Source organism: Strix aluco, chromosome 2 (assembly GCF_031877795.1).
Source record: "Strix aluco isolate bStrAlu1 chromosome 2, bStrAlu1.hap1, whole genome shotgun sequence".
NCBI lineage: Eukaryota > Metazoa > Chordata > Aves > Strigiformes > Strigidae > Strix > Strix aluco.
In genome coordinates, this window is record NC_133932.1 from 118,647,480 (window position 1) to 118,666,065 (window position 18,586).

At 36.3% G+C, this 18,586-nt stretch overlaps 1 protein-coding gene across 17 annotated transcripts in view; it reads right to left on the reverse strand.

The window, feature by feature from the left end:
- ZMYM2 (zinc finger MYM-type containing 2) overlaps positions 1-18,586 on the reverse strand; it is a 99,471-nt gene that overhangs the window by 43,958 nt on the left and 36,927 nt on the right. For 15 of the 17 annotated variants that reach the window (XM_074816073.1, XM_074816065.1, XM_074816078.1 and 12 more), the window contains 4 exons: positions 17,541-17,826; positions 13,927-14,092; positions 12,861-13,073; positions 263-413 (listed from right to left, as the gene is read on the reverse strand). In XM_074816073.1, coding sequence (XP_074672174.1) covers positions 263-413; positions 12,861-13,073; positions 13,927-14,092; positions 17,541-17,826 — 816 coding nt within the window. The other 2 variants (XM_074816081.1, XM_074816082.1) reach the window with 2 other exon arrangements.

The window sequence follows — 18,586 nt, forward strand, 5'->3', positions numbered from 1 at the left end:
GGAAGCCTAAGACAGTTGAAAACTGTTTCCAACATCAAGCAAAAAGGCCAGTGGGGAAAATGACCCCTCATGGGTCCATTTACTAGTGCTGAACATAAGATGATATTTTTCTTTTTCTTTTTAAAAAATGATTTTTAAAAACCTATAAAGTCACATCTGCATAGATTAGTTTTAAAACAAAACCACCCACCCCCAGTGTTCAGACTTTAAAAAAAGAGTCTACTCTTATCATTGATGAAAATCCATCATCCTTTTCACTTACTTTGTGATTTTGCATATTTTGATTTGTGTGTATTCATGCATGCAGTTGAGCAGTATGGCTCCATATATCCATTAGGTCCTATGCACTGAGTCATTTCAAAAAACCTGCACTGAGCTCTGCAGCCAGTACAAGATGTTAATTTGCCATATTTCTAAAACATAAAACAAAGCAAAAAAATGCATTAGTTAAAACTATGTTTGGATTTTGGTTTTAAATTATGGCATAACAAACACAGTGGGGAACTTATTTACTTCTGCAATTTACTCTCCGTCAGAACCTTTCTATATGAACTCTCATGATCATCCTCTCAAGAGTATTCAGCACTATGGTTGGGTCTCTTTACTCCTGGAGGTGGTAAGCTGGCTAAAACTAAACTTCTGTGTAAAGACAAAAACCAACACACAGCCCCCTCAAAAAAACCCAAACAAACAACCAAAAAAACCCCAAACCCCACCACCTGCAAACTATGAACTGTGGTAAGAGTATACAGCAAATTGGGCTTAGTTGGAAAGTTTGAAACAACTCTGTTCCTCTCTCCTTGTTGATGGGACAATGGTTGTAAGAAAAGAAACAGGAGTCTGGCATAGCAAAGATAAAGGATAAATAATGGTGCTAAACTTTGAAATAAATTTGTACTCTCCAAATGATAACATCCTTAATATTATCAGGTATGAGCTAGGCGTAGCAGTTTCTTGGCAACAGCGCTGTTAGGAGAACCTCTAAGTTCTCAACTCCCCTAGTTCCACTCCTCCAGACACAAGAAACATACTGCAGAGTTCCTATGCTCCTCACTGGATCCAAAGAAGAACTGTGACTCCATAAACCTGGTAACAGACCCAATTTTGACATCTCTCAACACAGCAGTCAATCAACAGTTTTCCACAGAAGGGAACAAGTGTTCTATAAAAAGCACAGAAAAGTCACACCAAGCAGAAATACCAATGACACAGCCAACACACAAAATCAATAGTTCTGATCTGCTACATGTATTACATACTTCAGTGTTAGGCAAATATCTCAAGCACCACAAAGCAAGTTCCAGAAAAAATTGTCTAGACACCTTCCCTGCCCATAGAAATAGTATCATGGTTTTGAACATGATCACAGAGAATTCCTTATTTGAACAGCGATGAGTCTTCTATCAGACAGGCTCTCTCCTTATTGAGTATTAGAAAATACTCTATCGACACTTAGGCACTTAAGATTTCTTCCCTTTTGTTGAGAAATTATTTTGGCACTACCCCTCCTCTCCCTCTTTCCCTCTTCTCAAGTACTGAAGGGGGAAGGAAAGGCAAAGCATGTTTCATAGGTGCTTCACTTTGTTCAGAGTAACAGAAGCTTCAGTGGGTATCTTTGCTCTCCCTATCTTTACCTACCTACATTTGAGAACTAGCTAAATCCAGTCTTAGAGACAACCAGAGAGGAAACTTATGATTTCATAACACGTACATAAAAGCATACAAATACACATGCCTCTGACACAAACTGGGTATAGCACCTTGCAAAGGCCAGCAAAATTTCAAAATACCACGCAACTTCACAATTCCCACATGCTGCTTTGATGAAACCTTTGCTGTGGATTTCCTCCAAAAAGGAGTAAGTGTCAAGATATCAAGCTCCCACCTAGAGGAGGGTACTTGATACAACCCCAGGACCCTCCTTCCCATCTCTATTTTTTTTCCGTTTGCTTTTAAAAATGTTACCCATCCCCTAATAATCCTCCTCGCCAGCCACAATATTGACAAAATTCACATTAAGTACCAAGACCAAAATGCAGCGATTATACTGTTCTGTGAGTTAGAGCTATTCTGACAATACACATCCATCTCCTCTGGCAGGCTAATAGACAAAAGCAAGGCATCAAGAATTACCAGCGAGAATACAGAAGATCACAATTTACAAAGGACTTGAGTTTTTGGAACAAGCTTAATGGACAACCACCATCAAAAAATCTGCATGCGCAAATAGCCTTGGTACCTCTACAATAAAACAAAATGTAAATCTAGAAGCACTGATGCAAATATGCTGACAAACAGCTTATCAAACAGCGTTCAGGAATATAATCAGAAAACAATGCACAGATAAAGAAAGCTTTCACAAGTTCTACGTCTGAAAGAAACATCAAACTGAGGCCATGATGACTTCAAGAGACAGATGAAAATATAGGTTAAAATAAATGAATTTACAGTAAACTGATCAGAGCATAGTCAGAGAAGATTGTATCAACAGATTACGTGTTTCAACAAAAACCCCTTAAAAGTAGAAATAGCTTTTGCTAACCAGCATCTCAAATATCTCATTATTTAACTGATGTCAAGAAAGGACTATGCCCACAAAGTACAGTGCAGCAGCACATCCATCACTTCCAAATTTCAAACATCCTTATAATACTGGAGTTGTTTACCGATTTCACTCTAAATCTTTCAGACTTAAAATCAACAAGAACCTTTATTAATATCTAGTAATAACCTAGCAAAACTAGATCCAAATTATCAAGAGTACAAAGAACATGAATTTCCAGAAGACACATGAAGGATGCTGAAGATTCTGTGGGTAGAAACAAAAGCGTAACAGCAAAGCTCTCACTTTACTCGTCATAGCAACTAAGAAGAGTGTTTGAGCATTTCTGCATTATTAGAAGTTTAAACATGTTGTTACACAAATGAAAGAGACACCAGTGAAGAAAGAAGAAATTAAAAGGTCTGAAACTTCTTCAACCTTACTGCTCCCAAAACCTTGTAATCATCTCCTTCAAGTTGAACTTTTTTCCTGTATTTCTATTACTCTTGCCAGCACTCCCCAAACTTCCAAGTTTGAATATTAAAACCGTTCAAAAACAAGGACTATAACACTATTATAAAAAAGATTAAAGCATACCTGAAAGTATTCAATCAGCATTACACAGGTGTCTCAAACTTTTCTTTTAATAGTTTAACTCAAAGGCTTCCTCTGTTGGCAGAGAACCTCATTCTGTACTCTCCCATATGTTTTTAGATAGCCATAATGCAAACTAAGAGTTTTCTCTTGTTCTTAAGTGTCAAATTTCCAGATGAGACTCTCTCTTCTCAAGGTTCTCAGGTAACTTACATGCCTACTAAGACATTCATCACAATATGTTATCTTTCATCTCTAAGAATCTGCAGTATTAGTTTCATTCTGTAGAAGAATTAACATTTGAGAATCCTTTTCCCTAGAAGTACCCGTCTAACTGGAATAAACAAACAGAAGATTCACTAAAACTAAGGAGAACTACAGTAATACATAGGGTCAGAGAGCATTCTTACAAGGTAAGGACTTTTAGCCAGGAAACAAGGTAACTTAAGAGGATAATGACAGAACCAAAAATGGTAGAATATGGGGCACTATGAATCAACTGTTGTCTTTTCTAATATTAACAACTATGCGAAATCACAGGAACATCAACAGAAGTTTCAAAAGAAAAAACAGGAGGCAGATCTTCACATAACAAACAGCAGGTCAGCAGAACTTACTGAAGAGTGTCACGGTTGGAACTGCTTATGTGTTCACAAGGAAAAGCACTAATTAAAGAGATTTACTAAAAACAGCATACAGAAATATTGCATAAAGTTCAAGAGATCCTCTGACCTCTAGAGTCAGAAGCCAAGAGAATGCTCAGGGGAAAAAATCCTAGCGTCCTGCCCTGTTCTTACTCTTCCCTGCATGCCCACTTACGTACACTGCTGGAGTCCCAATCCCTGATCTGAACCAGAACGGCTGTTCTCGTGTTCTTACTACAGAACATTTTTCTTTTTAATTGAATATTTTAACCACCTTCAAGGAAAAGTGGGTGTTCAGAAAATAAATTAAGGAAAATGTTGTTGGTATTTCATGGCAGGAGACAAACCCCCAAACTTCCTGACACTTTATTTTAAAAATCACTGCTTCATTCTTTGTTACAGAAGTATAGAATCACAGAATCATGTAGATTGGAGGGGGCCTCCAGAGGTCAAGTATAACCTCCTGCCCCAAGCAACTCCAGAGCTGGTTGGTCAAGATCTTGTCCAGTCAAATCTCAGCATCTCCGAGGATGAGCATTCCAAAACCTCTCTGGAGGATTTCACCACCCTCACAGAAAAAAACTCTTCCTCTTATCTGAATCAAGTTTCTCTTTGTTTACAAGTTGTGTCTCTTGCCTCTCATCCTGCCACTGTGCACTACTCAAAGGAGTCCAACTTTGCCCTCTCTATACCCTCCCATTACGTAACTAACCCCCCTTCAGTCTTCTCAAGGTCCAACAAACTAAGGTCTCCCAAGCCTGTCCTACTATGTCATGTGCTCCAGCCCTCTAAACATCTTGGTAGGTCTCCATTGAACTTGCACCAGTATGCCAACGCCTTTCATCCTGTGGAATCCAAGACTGGACACAGTCCTCCAGATGCAGTCTCAGAAGTGCAGAAGGATGGGGGGGAACAGGGCACAGAAATCACCTCCCTTGACCTGCTGCCTACACTCTTGCTAATATAGCAATAGGTTGCCCAGAGAGACTGCTGAGTCCCCATCCTTGGAGATACTCAAAACTCAAACAGACATGGTCCTTTATGACCTGCTCCAGGTGACCCTGCTTGAGCAGGAGGGTGGACAAGATGACCTCCAGAGGTCCCTTCCAACCTCAAGTATTCTGTGATACTATCCAGGATGCAGTTGGCCATCTCTGCTGCAAGGGCACACTGCTAACTGTTCAACTTGTTGTCCACCTGGACACCCAAGTCTTTTTCTGCAAAGCTGCTTTCTTGGCAGGTACCTTATATTTCAGGTGAAGTACTGGCTTCATCTTGCACTCCTCATGATATTACAGTGGTATGCAAAAGTGATTAGACAAAAACCTGCACGTTCAATCTAGTCTCAGTTTCAAGTTTCCTTCAAAGATGGAATTAACTCAGAACCAATCGACAAGAGAAAGTATCAAGCATTTTCCTTCCCAGGACCACTTCTGGCAAATCCAAATCTACAGTGTCTTACAAAAATATATGCAAGTTTAAGGACTGCAATTTTAAGGAAAATGTTAAGTAAAAACACTGCTATCAAATTAGTGAAGAAAATTCTATCATTTAGATTATTAAGTACAAAAAAATTAAGTTAGCCCAGGGGCAAAATTTATAGAGAATAATGGCTCACCGCCCTCTGAGGGGAAGCTTGATGCAAAGTAGTCTGACTACACCTCTCCCTCACTACTCCACCTCGATTCTGCATTGCATATCTGACCTCTTCCAAAGCATAAAGTCTAAGATAAATGCAGAAGCCTGCATATGCTTCTGTTCTTATTATATTTGATCCTAAACTCACTCCTTATTCATGAGCTGTTTTTATACCCTATTAGAGACTTAATTCTAGAAATCGGGTCTACTTCACAATAGGTATCTCATGATAGATAACAGAGAAAAGACGTATTATAGAATGCCTCACGCGATTCAAAAATTCTTACAAATTATTAGTCCTATATACATTTCAAATCTTCATTCTGTCCACCGAATAGTGTTGAACTCAAACTGGCAACTACAAAAGCGGCTATCAAGATGCAAGACAAAACAGATGAATGGGATATATGCCAGAAATACAAGTATTGTCACAACAGAAATTCAAATTCCTGGAAATAAGAGAAAATTCACTTGGAGGGTTTCTGAGGAATGTTTATTCTTGCCATTATTAGCAACAATCATTTTAGAAGGAATCTTGATCTTCCTTTACATCTTACTGAAAGGATCATGAAAGCTGAAGTCTAGAGCTCTTCTTGCATGCATCCTACTAAGAAGAAAGATCAAGCCCCAAAATAAATATCAGACCAATACTATAATGTTTGCAACTGAAACTGATGAAAGTCTCTGTTCTTGAACTTCCTGGCTGCAAGAGTATTTCAATAAAGCTATTAGTGCCTTGAATCTAGGCATCTCTGCTACAGACTTTTGTTCTTGACCAAAAAAAGCAGTATCACCTGCTTCACGTGCCTCCAGAAGGATAGAGTGCAAGATGAAGAACATGCCTGCAGTGTAAGAGCACATTCTTGCTACAACTTCTCCCATGCAAGGGCAAGCCGATCAAGAACACAAGAATACCAGCTGACTGCTACAACACTCTGTAGCAGCCCAAAGATTTGTTTCCAGTTGAAGGAAATGCTTTACAGTTACACATCTATGGTCCATGGTAAAACAGATTGGTACATACTTCTCAATCCACGCAAACTTCTCTTTGGTAGCTTTACAGAGTTACGGATTAGAAATAAGATAAATACCAGGAAAGCTTCCAGAAAAGAATATTCTGGGACAGAAACACAGTCAACCTGTGTTCAAATGGAAAGGTAGAGAAAGAAGAGAAATTTTCTGTAAGTAGGAAAGCAGAGATATTCACTACATAGAGTTCTATGATAACAGAGATTCATTTGCAAGGCAATCAAGAAAACAGCAGCTAAACTAGTTCAGATTTATTTGAAAGAAGGATGGTCCGGATGGATCCAGAAGCAACACGCACGTCTAAGAAAAGAACCAGATGTCAGCAGAATCTGTAACAGCAAAGAAAGAAGAAACTGTATTATTTATTCAGTCTTTTGAAATACCATACCCAAACCATCTCTCCCCCAGGAATAACAACTGCAAACTCTTCCCTGCTCCAGTATAAAGAGATTAATATTAGTAACACCTCAAAAGCATTTGCCCAAGTTTTAAGAGCAAAAGCTGAAGTAATTGCTTTTGTGGCCCTTGAACACTAAATGATTTGTGTTTATGTTCCATCACCTAAATTCTACAAACAGCCAAATTGGTAACTTGTCCAGTAACATTTCTCTGGCATCTCCAACTGCCAGTGCTCCCTCTTCTTGCCAGTTTTGTTCCCACTCTCAAGACACCTGCCTTTATGCCTTTAAGAAACACAGAGCTGAAACCCTGTCTCAAAAAGCAAGTTACTCTTACATTAACTGAATGTTTTGGCTGTTTCTGTTTTACCTTTTCTCCCTCTTCCCCTCAACCCTGTCCAATTATTCCAGGTACAGCAGTGTACGGATGTGGTTATATCCATCCTAACTCCAATACCTAGTCATACCGCCTCCTTGCTTCCTCTTCCTAAGAATTTCCTGTGTTCCCACACAGATCACACCTCACAATTTTGACTATTGCAAGTACTTTTCTTCAGAACTACAAATCTGTTTTAACATCTCTGATGTACCTATCTCACTTTATCTTCTAAAATATTGACGAAATAACATCCTGAACACTTACTATGTGTTATGTGATATTCAGATGCCTAAGGAAGTTGATTATATAGTTTTTATTGAAGAGCAGCAAATTCTACAGTTGAAGACACATGTCTGAAGCAGAAATGGCAAAATAAGTGGTTCCAGAAAACAGGAGTAAATAAAAGGTAGAAGAAAAGGTAGAACAACAGGATAGTTTCTAGAAGGGCTTGATTTGCATCAGACACACAAGAAACTTGGAGGCTTAAACACAACAAGCCTCAAAAACACCCCCACACCACTCAGCAGGAAGAAAAGAGAATTGATTATTTCTCAGTTGATAAAGACTTCTGTCATTTAACCATGGCAGACAGGTTAAAAAGCATCTAGCCATCTCCATTTGTAGAAGTGTACATAGTATCAGATATCAGTATTATCACACATTACTTAATACCAAACTAAGTATTACCTGAAGTGAGACAGAAGTGGTTTACCATATGAGGAAGAGACTCCACTATTAAATCACAGTTTGAACTGGCTGAAACGACAGAACTTCTCTTTAAAAGTGACCAGAAATTAAAAAAATAAAATTTGAAAAGTCAGTATTTCTATCACTTCAGTGTGAAGGGGCTGTTGAACTCTCACAATTACTGGTTTTGTCAACAGTATTTACTCTCAAAATAGATACTTGGAAATGAGAATTTACAAAGCAGTAACAACAGCAGGAAGCAGCAGATTTTGTAGTTAATTGTACTATCAAAATAAAAAGAAGGACAGATCTGTCTTAACAGCAAAGCAGCACAGAAAAAGAACAGACACTGCAGGGGACAAGACAAAGTTGAAAACCGTAGATGTTTCCACTGAAGTACTACATGACAAGACATTCTATCATAGCATTCAGTGAAATTTAAACCAGTTGATATCAATATATTTTGTGAGACTAAATACAAACTCTACATAAGCAATGAATTGTAAGTTGCAGAACTGATACGCATATTACTATATACAGTGAAGGCTCCTAAACCTCTGCACACAGATAAAGCAGATGAAGTAAGTTTTAAGAGTTTCACAGAAGCAGTTGTTTAGCAAGGAGCAGAACTTGAAACAAGGAAGCACAACTGCCTAGGTTAGGTTTTCTCTATTGCTTGTAAGTGAATAGCTTAAAGGGATGGCATAGCCTGATTAGTCTTGATGCATGTTCAGCAGTAAGTCTTCATCTAATCAGGGAAGTCAATCAAATGAACTTTTACGCAGTACTGAAGGAAAATTTTCAGTAGAAGAAAAGACACTGCAAGCATCCTCTCCAACTAGGAAAATACTCATTAGACTTCCATTCACCTGGTAGTCACTTCATACCAGAGCTATTAAGAAGCCTGTGAAGAAACAGGTAGACCTCCTTCCCCCGTTCTTGACAGTACACGAAGACCATCACCTCTAAGAAGCACCCAAAGCAAGCAAATCCCAGGTCATACTCTAACAAGAAGAATTTTAGTTATGGAAACAAAGCAAAAAAAAAAGTGAAGGAACATTTTAAATTAGCAAAGCATTAAATGCTTTCACAGCAAAATCAAGAGCACTGTGGACTGATCAGGCCAGTAAGCAAAGCAGTTAAAGACTGTTATTTTTAAAACTAGACACAGACTCAGCTTTTTCTTAGTTGAACAGCTGAACATTAAAAGGTATGGTTGGTTGCACAAGCCAAGTCACAGACTTCACATGTTCCTTAGAACAAAGTTTTAAAGCCTGTACCCAAATCCAGCAAATCAGGACACAGAGAACATGGTAACTGCCTTGAAAAGGAAGTCAAGTAATTTTATAGAGAGAGAAAATATGCAATAGTCTCAGAAACAGAAACACTGAAACAACATATGTGCTTTTGGTTAATGTGTCTTCATGGCAGACACATTTGGGGTCTGTTTAAATTAGTTGCATAGATACTAATTTTTAAATGAATCACTTATTTTTTAAAACTGTGAAGTTCTTGTTTTAATTATATGAAATGCCTACTCGAAGAAATATTTCGCCATTTGCACAATTTAGCCACCTGTCAGATATGATCTCATTCTCTTCTAGCAGTTTTTTGTTTTATTTATTCTGTTTAGTGTCATTCTTTAAGTCCATCTTGCCCCTCTACACATGAAGAGTTTGAACCTCAGTGCAACATGTAAAGAATTTATTATCTTGTAGTAGTAGTCTTCTTCAGGTTAAAAGAAAATAACCACTTCCAATAAGGGTTTTGTTTTGACATTTCTTCTAAATTGTCACAGTAATTTCATTTTTGGAGGAAGGATTTTATCATTGTTTTCTCTTTTTTAAAAAAGCTTTACTTGCACTTAGCTGTGTTCATGAACGGCTGTTGTGCCATCAGGAAATCACAATGCTCTTGCATATAACCACACTGAGCATTAGTTAGACTATGTTTATTTATACATTTTTAAATCTTACACAATTTATGAATCTATTTAATTTTTATACCTTTTTTAATATGAAAGAAACCTAAGCTCTGTAATTACTTCAGTTTTAGGTAAGAAAGAACCTCTCGGAAAAGCAAAATACAGTATGCAATGTATTTGTGTATCAGCTTTAAAGCAGGGTCTTAAACTGCTATGTAGAAAGCTAAGTGCATTCATCACCTTGACAGGTGACTTAGAACACTTCAGAAAAAAACCTACTCCCCAACCCAGGAATAACACTGTTTCCTACTCCCACCAACAGTCTAAAGCAGAAGAAACCCTTTGTAGCGATGGATTATTTGCAGTCAGTGGCCATTCCGAGAGCCACTGTAATTTTTATTACCCACAATATTAATTTTTTCATTCCAGGAAGAAAAAATGTCCATGATAAGTTACTGAAAATTAATTGTTCAAATCAGTGTAATATTTATTTAAAAAATTAGGGATTAAGTATATAGATAGGTACAAGTAGTAAGAATCAGTTTGCATTTATTACTACTACAAATGTATAGCATATTGTTAGGTGTATGACATTTACAATAGAAACTGCTTAATACAAAGCTCATACCAGTAAGACCTATGTATTTTACAAGTGTTTGTAAGAAAACATTTGCCAAAATTTGTGACACACAATAATCAGTTGTACAACACAATGCTGTAATCAAATGATACATCAACTTTTCCTATATTATTGATTCCATTAAGTTTATTTCAGTATGTAATAGCAACTCTCCCACATTCTCTCCTTCACCTGTCTCCTTTAAAAGCAAGATCTAATAAACATTTCCAAGAAAACAATTTTACGACTGAACAAAGCAACCTACAATTTACCAATTGTGGCCCAATGAGTTGTCAGTGACATTTTCCAAAGTCTAAATTCCTTCTTTAAGAACAGAGTTCCTTGAAAACATTCAGTTCAAAAAAAAAATTAATGTAAATGGAAGTTCAAACCTAACTAAATCCTGCTAGGCAACTAAATATTCTCAAATAATTGTGTCCTGAGCAACTTTGACACCCACAACATACACTAAAACACTCCTAATTTTATACTTTGAGCTTCTCTTAATATCCAAAATACCCCAAAACCCCCAACACTCCAGAAACATTTGAAACCTACCAGTTAAGAATTACACTAAATCACCACTCCAAACCAGATGCACATGAGCACTTGAATTAAGCTTCTCACAGCCTATTACAGTTCCCCAGACCAAATATTTTCACAAAAGAATTAAGAACTTGCTTGAATAAAGTCTGCTGTCAGAACTGAATGCACCAAAACAATGTGTCTCAATTTTAAAGGTTCTCTTAAGGATCCTCACAATAATGCACAATACCTGACACTACTTGTGAAGATTCCTGGTACTACAAACTGCTCCTCCTCCCCAAATCAAACCAGAACATACAACTTGCTACCCATATCCTTCTCATTCTCAAATACATAATCTAAACACAAAATACAACAATATCTGAACACATAAGAGTACAGTCTGTAATGAGAGTTAAGTACAGATTTATCATTCGACCTCTCAAAATTCCACGTTCATTTCATAATTCCATGTGCAGTGCATGTTATACTGGTTGTGTGAGAATGTCTCAAGTTCAAAGTTAATCTCATGCCTTTTTGTTTCTTCGAGAGACAGTATTCAACGTTTCTTCAAGTCTTTCCATGGCTTCTGGGCATGCCTATGTTTTTAGTATCTTGGAAACCTATCCTGTCCCTTTTGGTATAGCTGTGACAAAAGAATAACGCTTATGTTACCTTTTCAGTTATGCTGTTTACATATGCACGTTTCCAATCTGCTGTTTGCACATTGCATATACACAAGAACAGCCATCCCCAAAAGCATCAAAACTGAATGTCCAAAGAGAAAATACAAACATACATGATGCAACATGGAAGAACTTTAAAAAATTCAGCACTGCACTCCCTTTTCTCTTGGATCATTAGTTTGTCAAAAATGGAAAGAGATGAAGAAAGAACCCAAAGCAATGTGCAGCCCTGGGACCACTCATATATTCAAGTGTTAGCTTCAAAATCTGATAAAGAAGTTTCTTGCTAGTAAAACAGTACTTCCATATTTTGTAACACTATCCCTATAAACTCAGAGAATGTACCAAGTAAAAAAACCCAAATTAAAAAAAAAAGTAAAATCCCCAAATTGCATCTCCCCTCCCCCCCCCCCCCCCCCCCCCAATAATTTAACAAATTAACAGATTTATATTTGTTAAATTAACAAAACATTTAAACCTTCCAGCCAGCATTAGCAACGGTTCAGAGCTGAACTGGCTTTGTAATATGTAAAAGACGTCAGCATCAGATTTCTTGATTTGGAATTATTTTTAACCACAGCAATTATTACTATCTCAACAGTCTTAAGAATAAATAAAAACCAAACCAAGTAAAGAAAATGAAAGCACAAACTCTAACACATGGAAGGATGAAAGTAACAATAAATTTTGAAATCCTACGCTGTACAGTGAAGGAGATTAAACATAGTACAGGTACACAGCCAACGTGTAATCAGTTAGAGCTTTCTCACAGCAATGTCCAATCTGTAAACTCTGCACATTTTTCACTGTTTCGATTGCATACAAGCAAGCTTTTATATCAAAAAAGAGAACATCACTTGAGGACCAGTAAGTCTGTGTGTTGGGCTTGCTATTAATATACTCATGATAGAAATATACCCATTAGAAAGAAATAGAAATTATTAACATAAAGTTTAATTTCAGGGATTTTTTCATTAATAACCAATACATATTGCTATTGCAGCAACATCAAAAAAAGCCAGTAGTAAAAGGTCCATTCCAGCTAGTTGGCCCTCACTAGCATTAATTTAATTTTCAGAAGTCTTTATTACTTAAGACTTCTAATGAGAAGTAAAACCATATTATGAATAACAGGATAAATTTAAGGAGTATTAGTACTTATTTGATTTTAATTTATAGGTAAAGAAATAATTACCTGCTTGTATTCACCAACGCAGTTCTGACAGCAGAATCTTTTCTGCTGACCATCAATAGTAAGAATATTGTTTCCAGCTCCTTTACTGGGCAAATACTCCCCACAATGCTCACAGCAATTCATTATTAAACCATTTGCCATCCTGTATCTATTGAAGCAATGGTCACTGCACAGCTTATGAGTCATATTTTTAAAGCTAACTTCATGGCGAATCTAAAAAATAAAAATAAAAAGGTATTCTATCACCACACAAGCACAAAGTTGCCTGAAACTACTAGACAAGCCAAAAGTCTTACACTCAAGTACAATAACTAAAAACAGATTAACAAGCTCACTATTTAAGGACAGAGATGCTTGAAATGAGCATGCAATACAGAAACAGAAACTGGTGTTTCTATCATCTTCAAAGTTCTAGGAAAAAAAAAAAATTCTTGGACCCATTTGCTCCTGTAGCCTAGAAGCAAAGATCACAGGAAGGACATAATAAATGCACACTAGAGCAGAAGGTCAATTTATGCAATTTTATAAAATACTCAATTCGCAGGCTAACAACATGGCATATAAAGACTGGCCAGACATATACGCTGTGTAAAGTAACAGCCTGAACTACGGCAGGCCCAGTAAGGGCATCAAGAGTAAATTAATACATTCATGAAAATTTAAAATTGCCTAAATTCTACATATCTTTAAAAACATTTGCATGATCTTTCAAAACATACAGTAAAAAAGTAAATAATACAGTAAATCTTGTCTTTTTTCAACAGCAATTCTTCTAATGGGGGAGATCTGGGTTATAATTACGAGATTCTATGCCTAATATTGTTGACAGTACCTACAAAATATCAGCAAAAGGCACTTCAAGTTTCTGAAACAAAAAACAAATAACCTCTCTGAATTTTCTCCCTTCAGTTGTTCTTTATGAATATTAAGCCTGTGTATCTTAGTATCTCACTGCGTATGAAAATACTGAACCATTTTTTAAATTTCCTTCAGTTCTTATTTCAGAATCTAAGTTATTAATATTTTCATTATTGAGCAAGGTAAGAGAAAAAAAAGTCAACCAGACCTCAGTTAGTTTACCACAGATAGTGCATCTTGATTTATTCAAAACTCCTTTTGAGGGATTCTGTTTATCTTCATAGAAGGATAAACAAGATGTACTGCAAAACTCCTGGAAAGACTCACTTGAATCAACTTGAGCAACAATGGTACCCTTCATTGTTGTTATATCTCTGAAAGACAAAAAAACCCTCTAGTGTGCTTGTGTATAAATACATATATATAGTTAAACAAGAACACTTTACATTTTCTAAGATTTTGTGGGTGTACAGTTAAGTCACATGTCAAACATTAAGTTTAATAATAATATTTTACAATTACTATAAGTACTATAAGTACAATGTCTTTCCTGCGTAAACACCTACTTTTTTGTTTGGACTGGGGCTATTTTTTTCCCATTACATTATTCCAGAACTAAGTGACCATTAGGTACCAGTTGTGGCAAACTCAATCTTATACAAAAAATTAACACAGCGAATTTGAACTGGCCATTTTGCAACTTCATGCAAAAGGTGTAAGTTTCACATGCAAAAATTCAGATTTATAGTAAAAGGCAAAAAATGGTATTAATTTGTATGTAACTCTACCATTTCCAGTATTATCCTCATGATAGGATAAGATGAAAAGAGAAGCTTGTTTTCTCATAAATAAAACTAAAAAGCTTAAAACTCTACCACAGACTTTCTTAGAAGTTTTATCATTTAAAATTTAAAAGTTAATTCCATTGTTACTTTAAAGTTCCAAAGCACCTGAACAGTTCATGAAGTTGCCCATGAAACTGCACCAATTTAACATATTAAATGGTGGAGAAGCAACCACCAATAAAATTAATTTGAAATAGAACAAGCCTTCTTCTAACCAAACTGACTTACACTGTTTTTCACTGAAGTTAATACTAGACTTCCTTGATCTTCAATTGTATGCTGCACACGCTGCAAACTTAGCAAAGTCACTAACACCATGCTTGTCAGTGCACCTTTGTGCTCAGGTCTCCCAAACTTCTAAGGTCATTTCTAAGGTAGTTTCACTCTTAATCCCAAACTACCACATACCATAAATTAGAAGTGCTAAGGAGAATAAAGAAGCTTCCCCCTTTGCCTTCTAAGTAGAAAAACCTATTATTGACATACAGGAAATACCACTGGACAGAATAAAAATTGACTGGGCACATCTGGGTCCCTATTGACATCACAATGGATCACCAGCTGGAAAAGATATGCCCCAGACACTCATACCTAGGAGCCCTAAAACTGGGGTGAGTGGGAAACATTGGAAATATGCTGTATGCTTCCCCAGACTCCCTTGAAAATAGACTTGTACTGCTCCTGCACATTAACACCTGCAAGCCTGCCTTCTTCCATCAAAGGGAAGCCAGCAGATTTTGGCTTATCCTTTGCCAACCCAGTAAGGATTTGTGTTGGGGTGTGTTATCACTTCTGTACTGCAAAAGCCAGAACTCCTGCCCTGAGGAGTGTACCATTGCTGGCCGGATTCCACCAGGACTTATAAAACACTACTAACTTGTAACAAAGCACATATTAACTTGTATCAAAGGAGACAAGTGCAAAGTCAAGAAGTCAATAAAAATTACAAATACTAAGGAGAATGCCAAATATTTCCTATATTTTCCTTCTTATATTAACTCCTGCACTATTTATGTAGTTACAAAGGTTTAGAAGAGTGCTAGGAAAGTGGTTTACAATAAAATACGTTAAGAGTTCTGACTTTTCAGATGGGGTTACACAATTTTTTTAAAAAGTTATTGTAGGCTTCACTTTTTCCGCTTAACGTCATCTACATATTTAAAAATAAATCTGAGAATTACCTCTGAAAGTCTGACCTATGTCATATCAACTATTATCATCTATCCAACCTACATTCAAGATCTCCTGGATTTTGCTAGAGTTCCCTTATCCTTTCACTGAACTGCAACCTGACAGTATTATGTCTGCCTTAGTAAGAAGAGATCAAGTACGAAGCAAAGAATACCTGGTTTGCTACCACCATGTAGCAGAAATTTGGCAATAAACCAAAAAAAAGGATGGATAAGCTTAGGTTTCGTAATGAAGCCATACTACAGAGGAACAATTTCATGCACATATGGCCTTCTATTTAACCGTACTTGAGTAAGCAACTGCATACTAGTAGAAAAACAAAGATCAACATCACCTCAAAAAATTGTCAAAGGTGGCTTCACAGAGGTTCTCTAGAAATCAAATACACTAAACAAACAATTTTAAGTAACCCCAAAGCTAGAAATAAGGTATTGTCCTCATCGTTAAAAAATAGAGCCTTACCACTTTGGGCAGTTTTGTATGTAGTCTCTTACAATATAAAGTTAAGTATCTCCTAAGTTCCAACAGAGCACAGATTTAGCCATGAGTTTTCAAGATTTCAGTCAGAAATAAAAAGATTAGTCTAATCTTCATCTTTATATACAATATAGCTACCTGAATACTGTAGCCGCTGGATTACTTCTAAAAAAAAAAAATACGTGTATAAACATGTACAAGCCAATAGAGTACAGAGTGCTTTTAAATAGCTCTGTAAAGGTGAGGGTTGAGAGGATTTGAGCTTTTACATGTATTTTTAAAAAGCTAAACTATGGTAAATCTGCTACGTTTTCAGTGTACCAAGGTATGCATACACACGATACCAATACTTTCTATAGCTTATTTTTACTGAGTCTCAAGGGAAGAAAAAAAAAAAAAAGAGATACTCAGATCAGTAGCTTACATCTGAATACAAGCCATTAATTCACCACACTGCATACTGAAGTAAAACTTTTTCAGTAGTTTAAAACTGCGATTGAGCAAAGACCACACTCTCCAAAACATACATTAACGAAGGCAGTCTTTATTGCAAGCCTTCTTTAGTTCAGCAAGAATTCATCATTTAACTTGCATCTTTACTGAAAAAATATGAAAAAATGCAAGTATCTCAGTAATCAGTACACCGAAAAAGATAGTACAGCTATTTTGTACACCTAACACTACAACAGTACAATTATGGAAGACTTCTCTTTGGCAATTTTAAGTTTGGGAAATAATGAAAAATTACAAGTCAAACCTAACCAGTAATTTAGAATAAGCCACTTCTAGGTGTGCTTGTCACTCCCTCTGTCCTGCCCACTTACGGTATCTTCAGTTTCAACAGTGGAAAAGCTCCCAAATTTCTTCCAGCTTCTTGAAAATATCAGTTTCTACTTCTTTTAAAGCCTTTTAAAGATTTTATATTTTCATTTATCAAAATGAATGCTTTCTATACAACACAAGGTCCACTTCTTTTCATATAAAGAAGAAAGAATACACCTTGCCAGAGGATATATTGTAACTTGAACATCTTGTCTTTTTTTAAAAAAAAAAAATTTAAAAAATCAGTAATTTTTAGTGTGTTGACTTTCATAGAAACAATCTGCCAAATTTAAAGATGGTAGACTTTTTATTTTGTTATGGCAGACACAGTGAATTCAACATTTCCAAACATTAAAGTGACCTTATATAAAGTACTTGTATAGTCAGGTTTTATATCATTAATGGAGCAATTCTCATACATGCATGAGAATCTCAAGTATTACTGGATTTAGCTGCTAATATGAAACAAAATTAAAAAATCCCTTACTTTCTGCACATAACACAAAGTTTCTTTGGAGTGGGTTTGTGTGAGAATGATGAGAGGCAGGTAGTAGAACAAAAAAGGTGAGCTGATCCTTTTCGCTGATACGCAGTCTGTCCCTTTTGTAAAGGCTTTCTGCAGTTTGCACATGTGACTTTAACCTGTTTAGAAGGCTGCTGCTGGGCAGAAGGCTGGAAAATCTGTTTAGGAAGTGATGCTACAGGTGACAAGGAATCCACACCTGGTTGCTTCTGATTCCTAGGGAAGGAAGCTGACTGGGATATCCAAGAATCTTCAAGACAAAAAAAAAAACAAAACAAAACAAAAAAAAACAAAAACAAAAAACAACCAAACATAAAAGTGAACAGACATGTACATATATATAGAATAATATTCAGATATATGATCATAAAATCATTTCTGCTGGAACTGACAATTAACATAAGAAAGATGGTATTTTAGAAATTCAGGTTTAAAGTAAAATGCTGTTTGATGGTATCACTCTCCATTGTTACAAAGCTTCAGAACATGAACAAATTTCAGAATGGTCCCATCTTACATCTAGTGACATGTTTTGCAGACCTCAATTCACTTGCACTGGGTTTGCAAACTGGTAATTTAATCTTCAGACAAACAAAACTGCAATTAACAACTGCAATTATAAAAGAAAGAGACCAACAGAAACATGGAAATTCTAAACTAAGGTTTAAGCTATAAACTCTACAAATTTCTAAGAACACAAAATCTTAGATTTTCATTAGTTATTTTGTTCTAAAGCTTTAACAAGCATCATGTGTCTGGCCTCGGTGACAAACCCTAGAATTGGGCTTCCCCATATTAGTCTCCCAATCCAACTTGCAGCCAGAAAACGATATTACAGTTAAAGCAAAGCACTGTGGCTCCACATCTGGGATCTGCATTTATGTCATCGATTCCTGTAAGAGTTCCTGTTTTTCTCAACCTTTTCAATACAATGAATACCACTTAATGTGCAAACTGGCAAAGTCATGAGAGTTCCAAGTCTTCCTCAGTAGAAATCAATGAACCTAGAA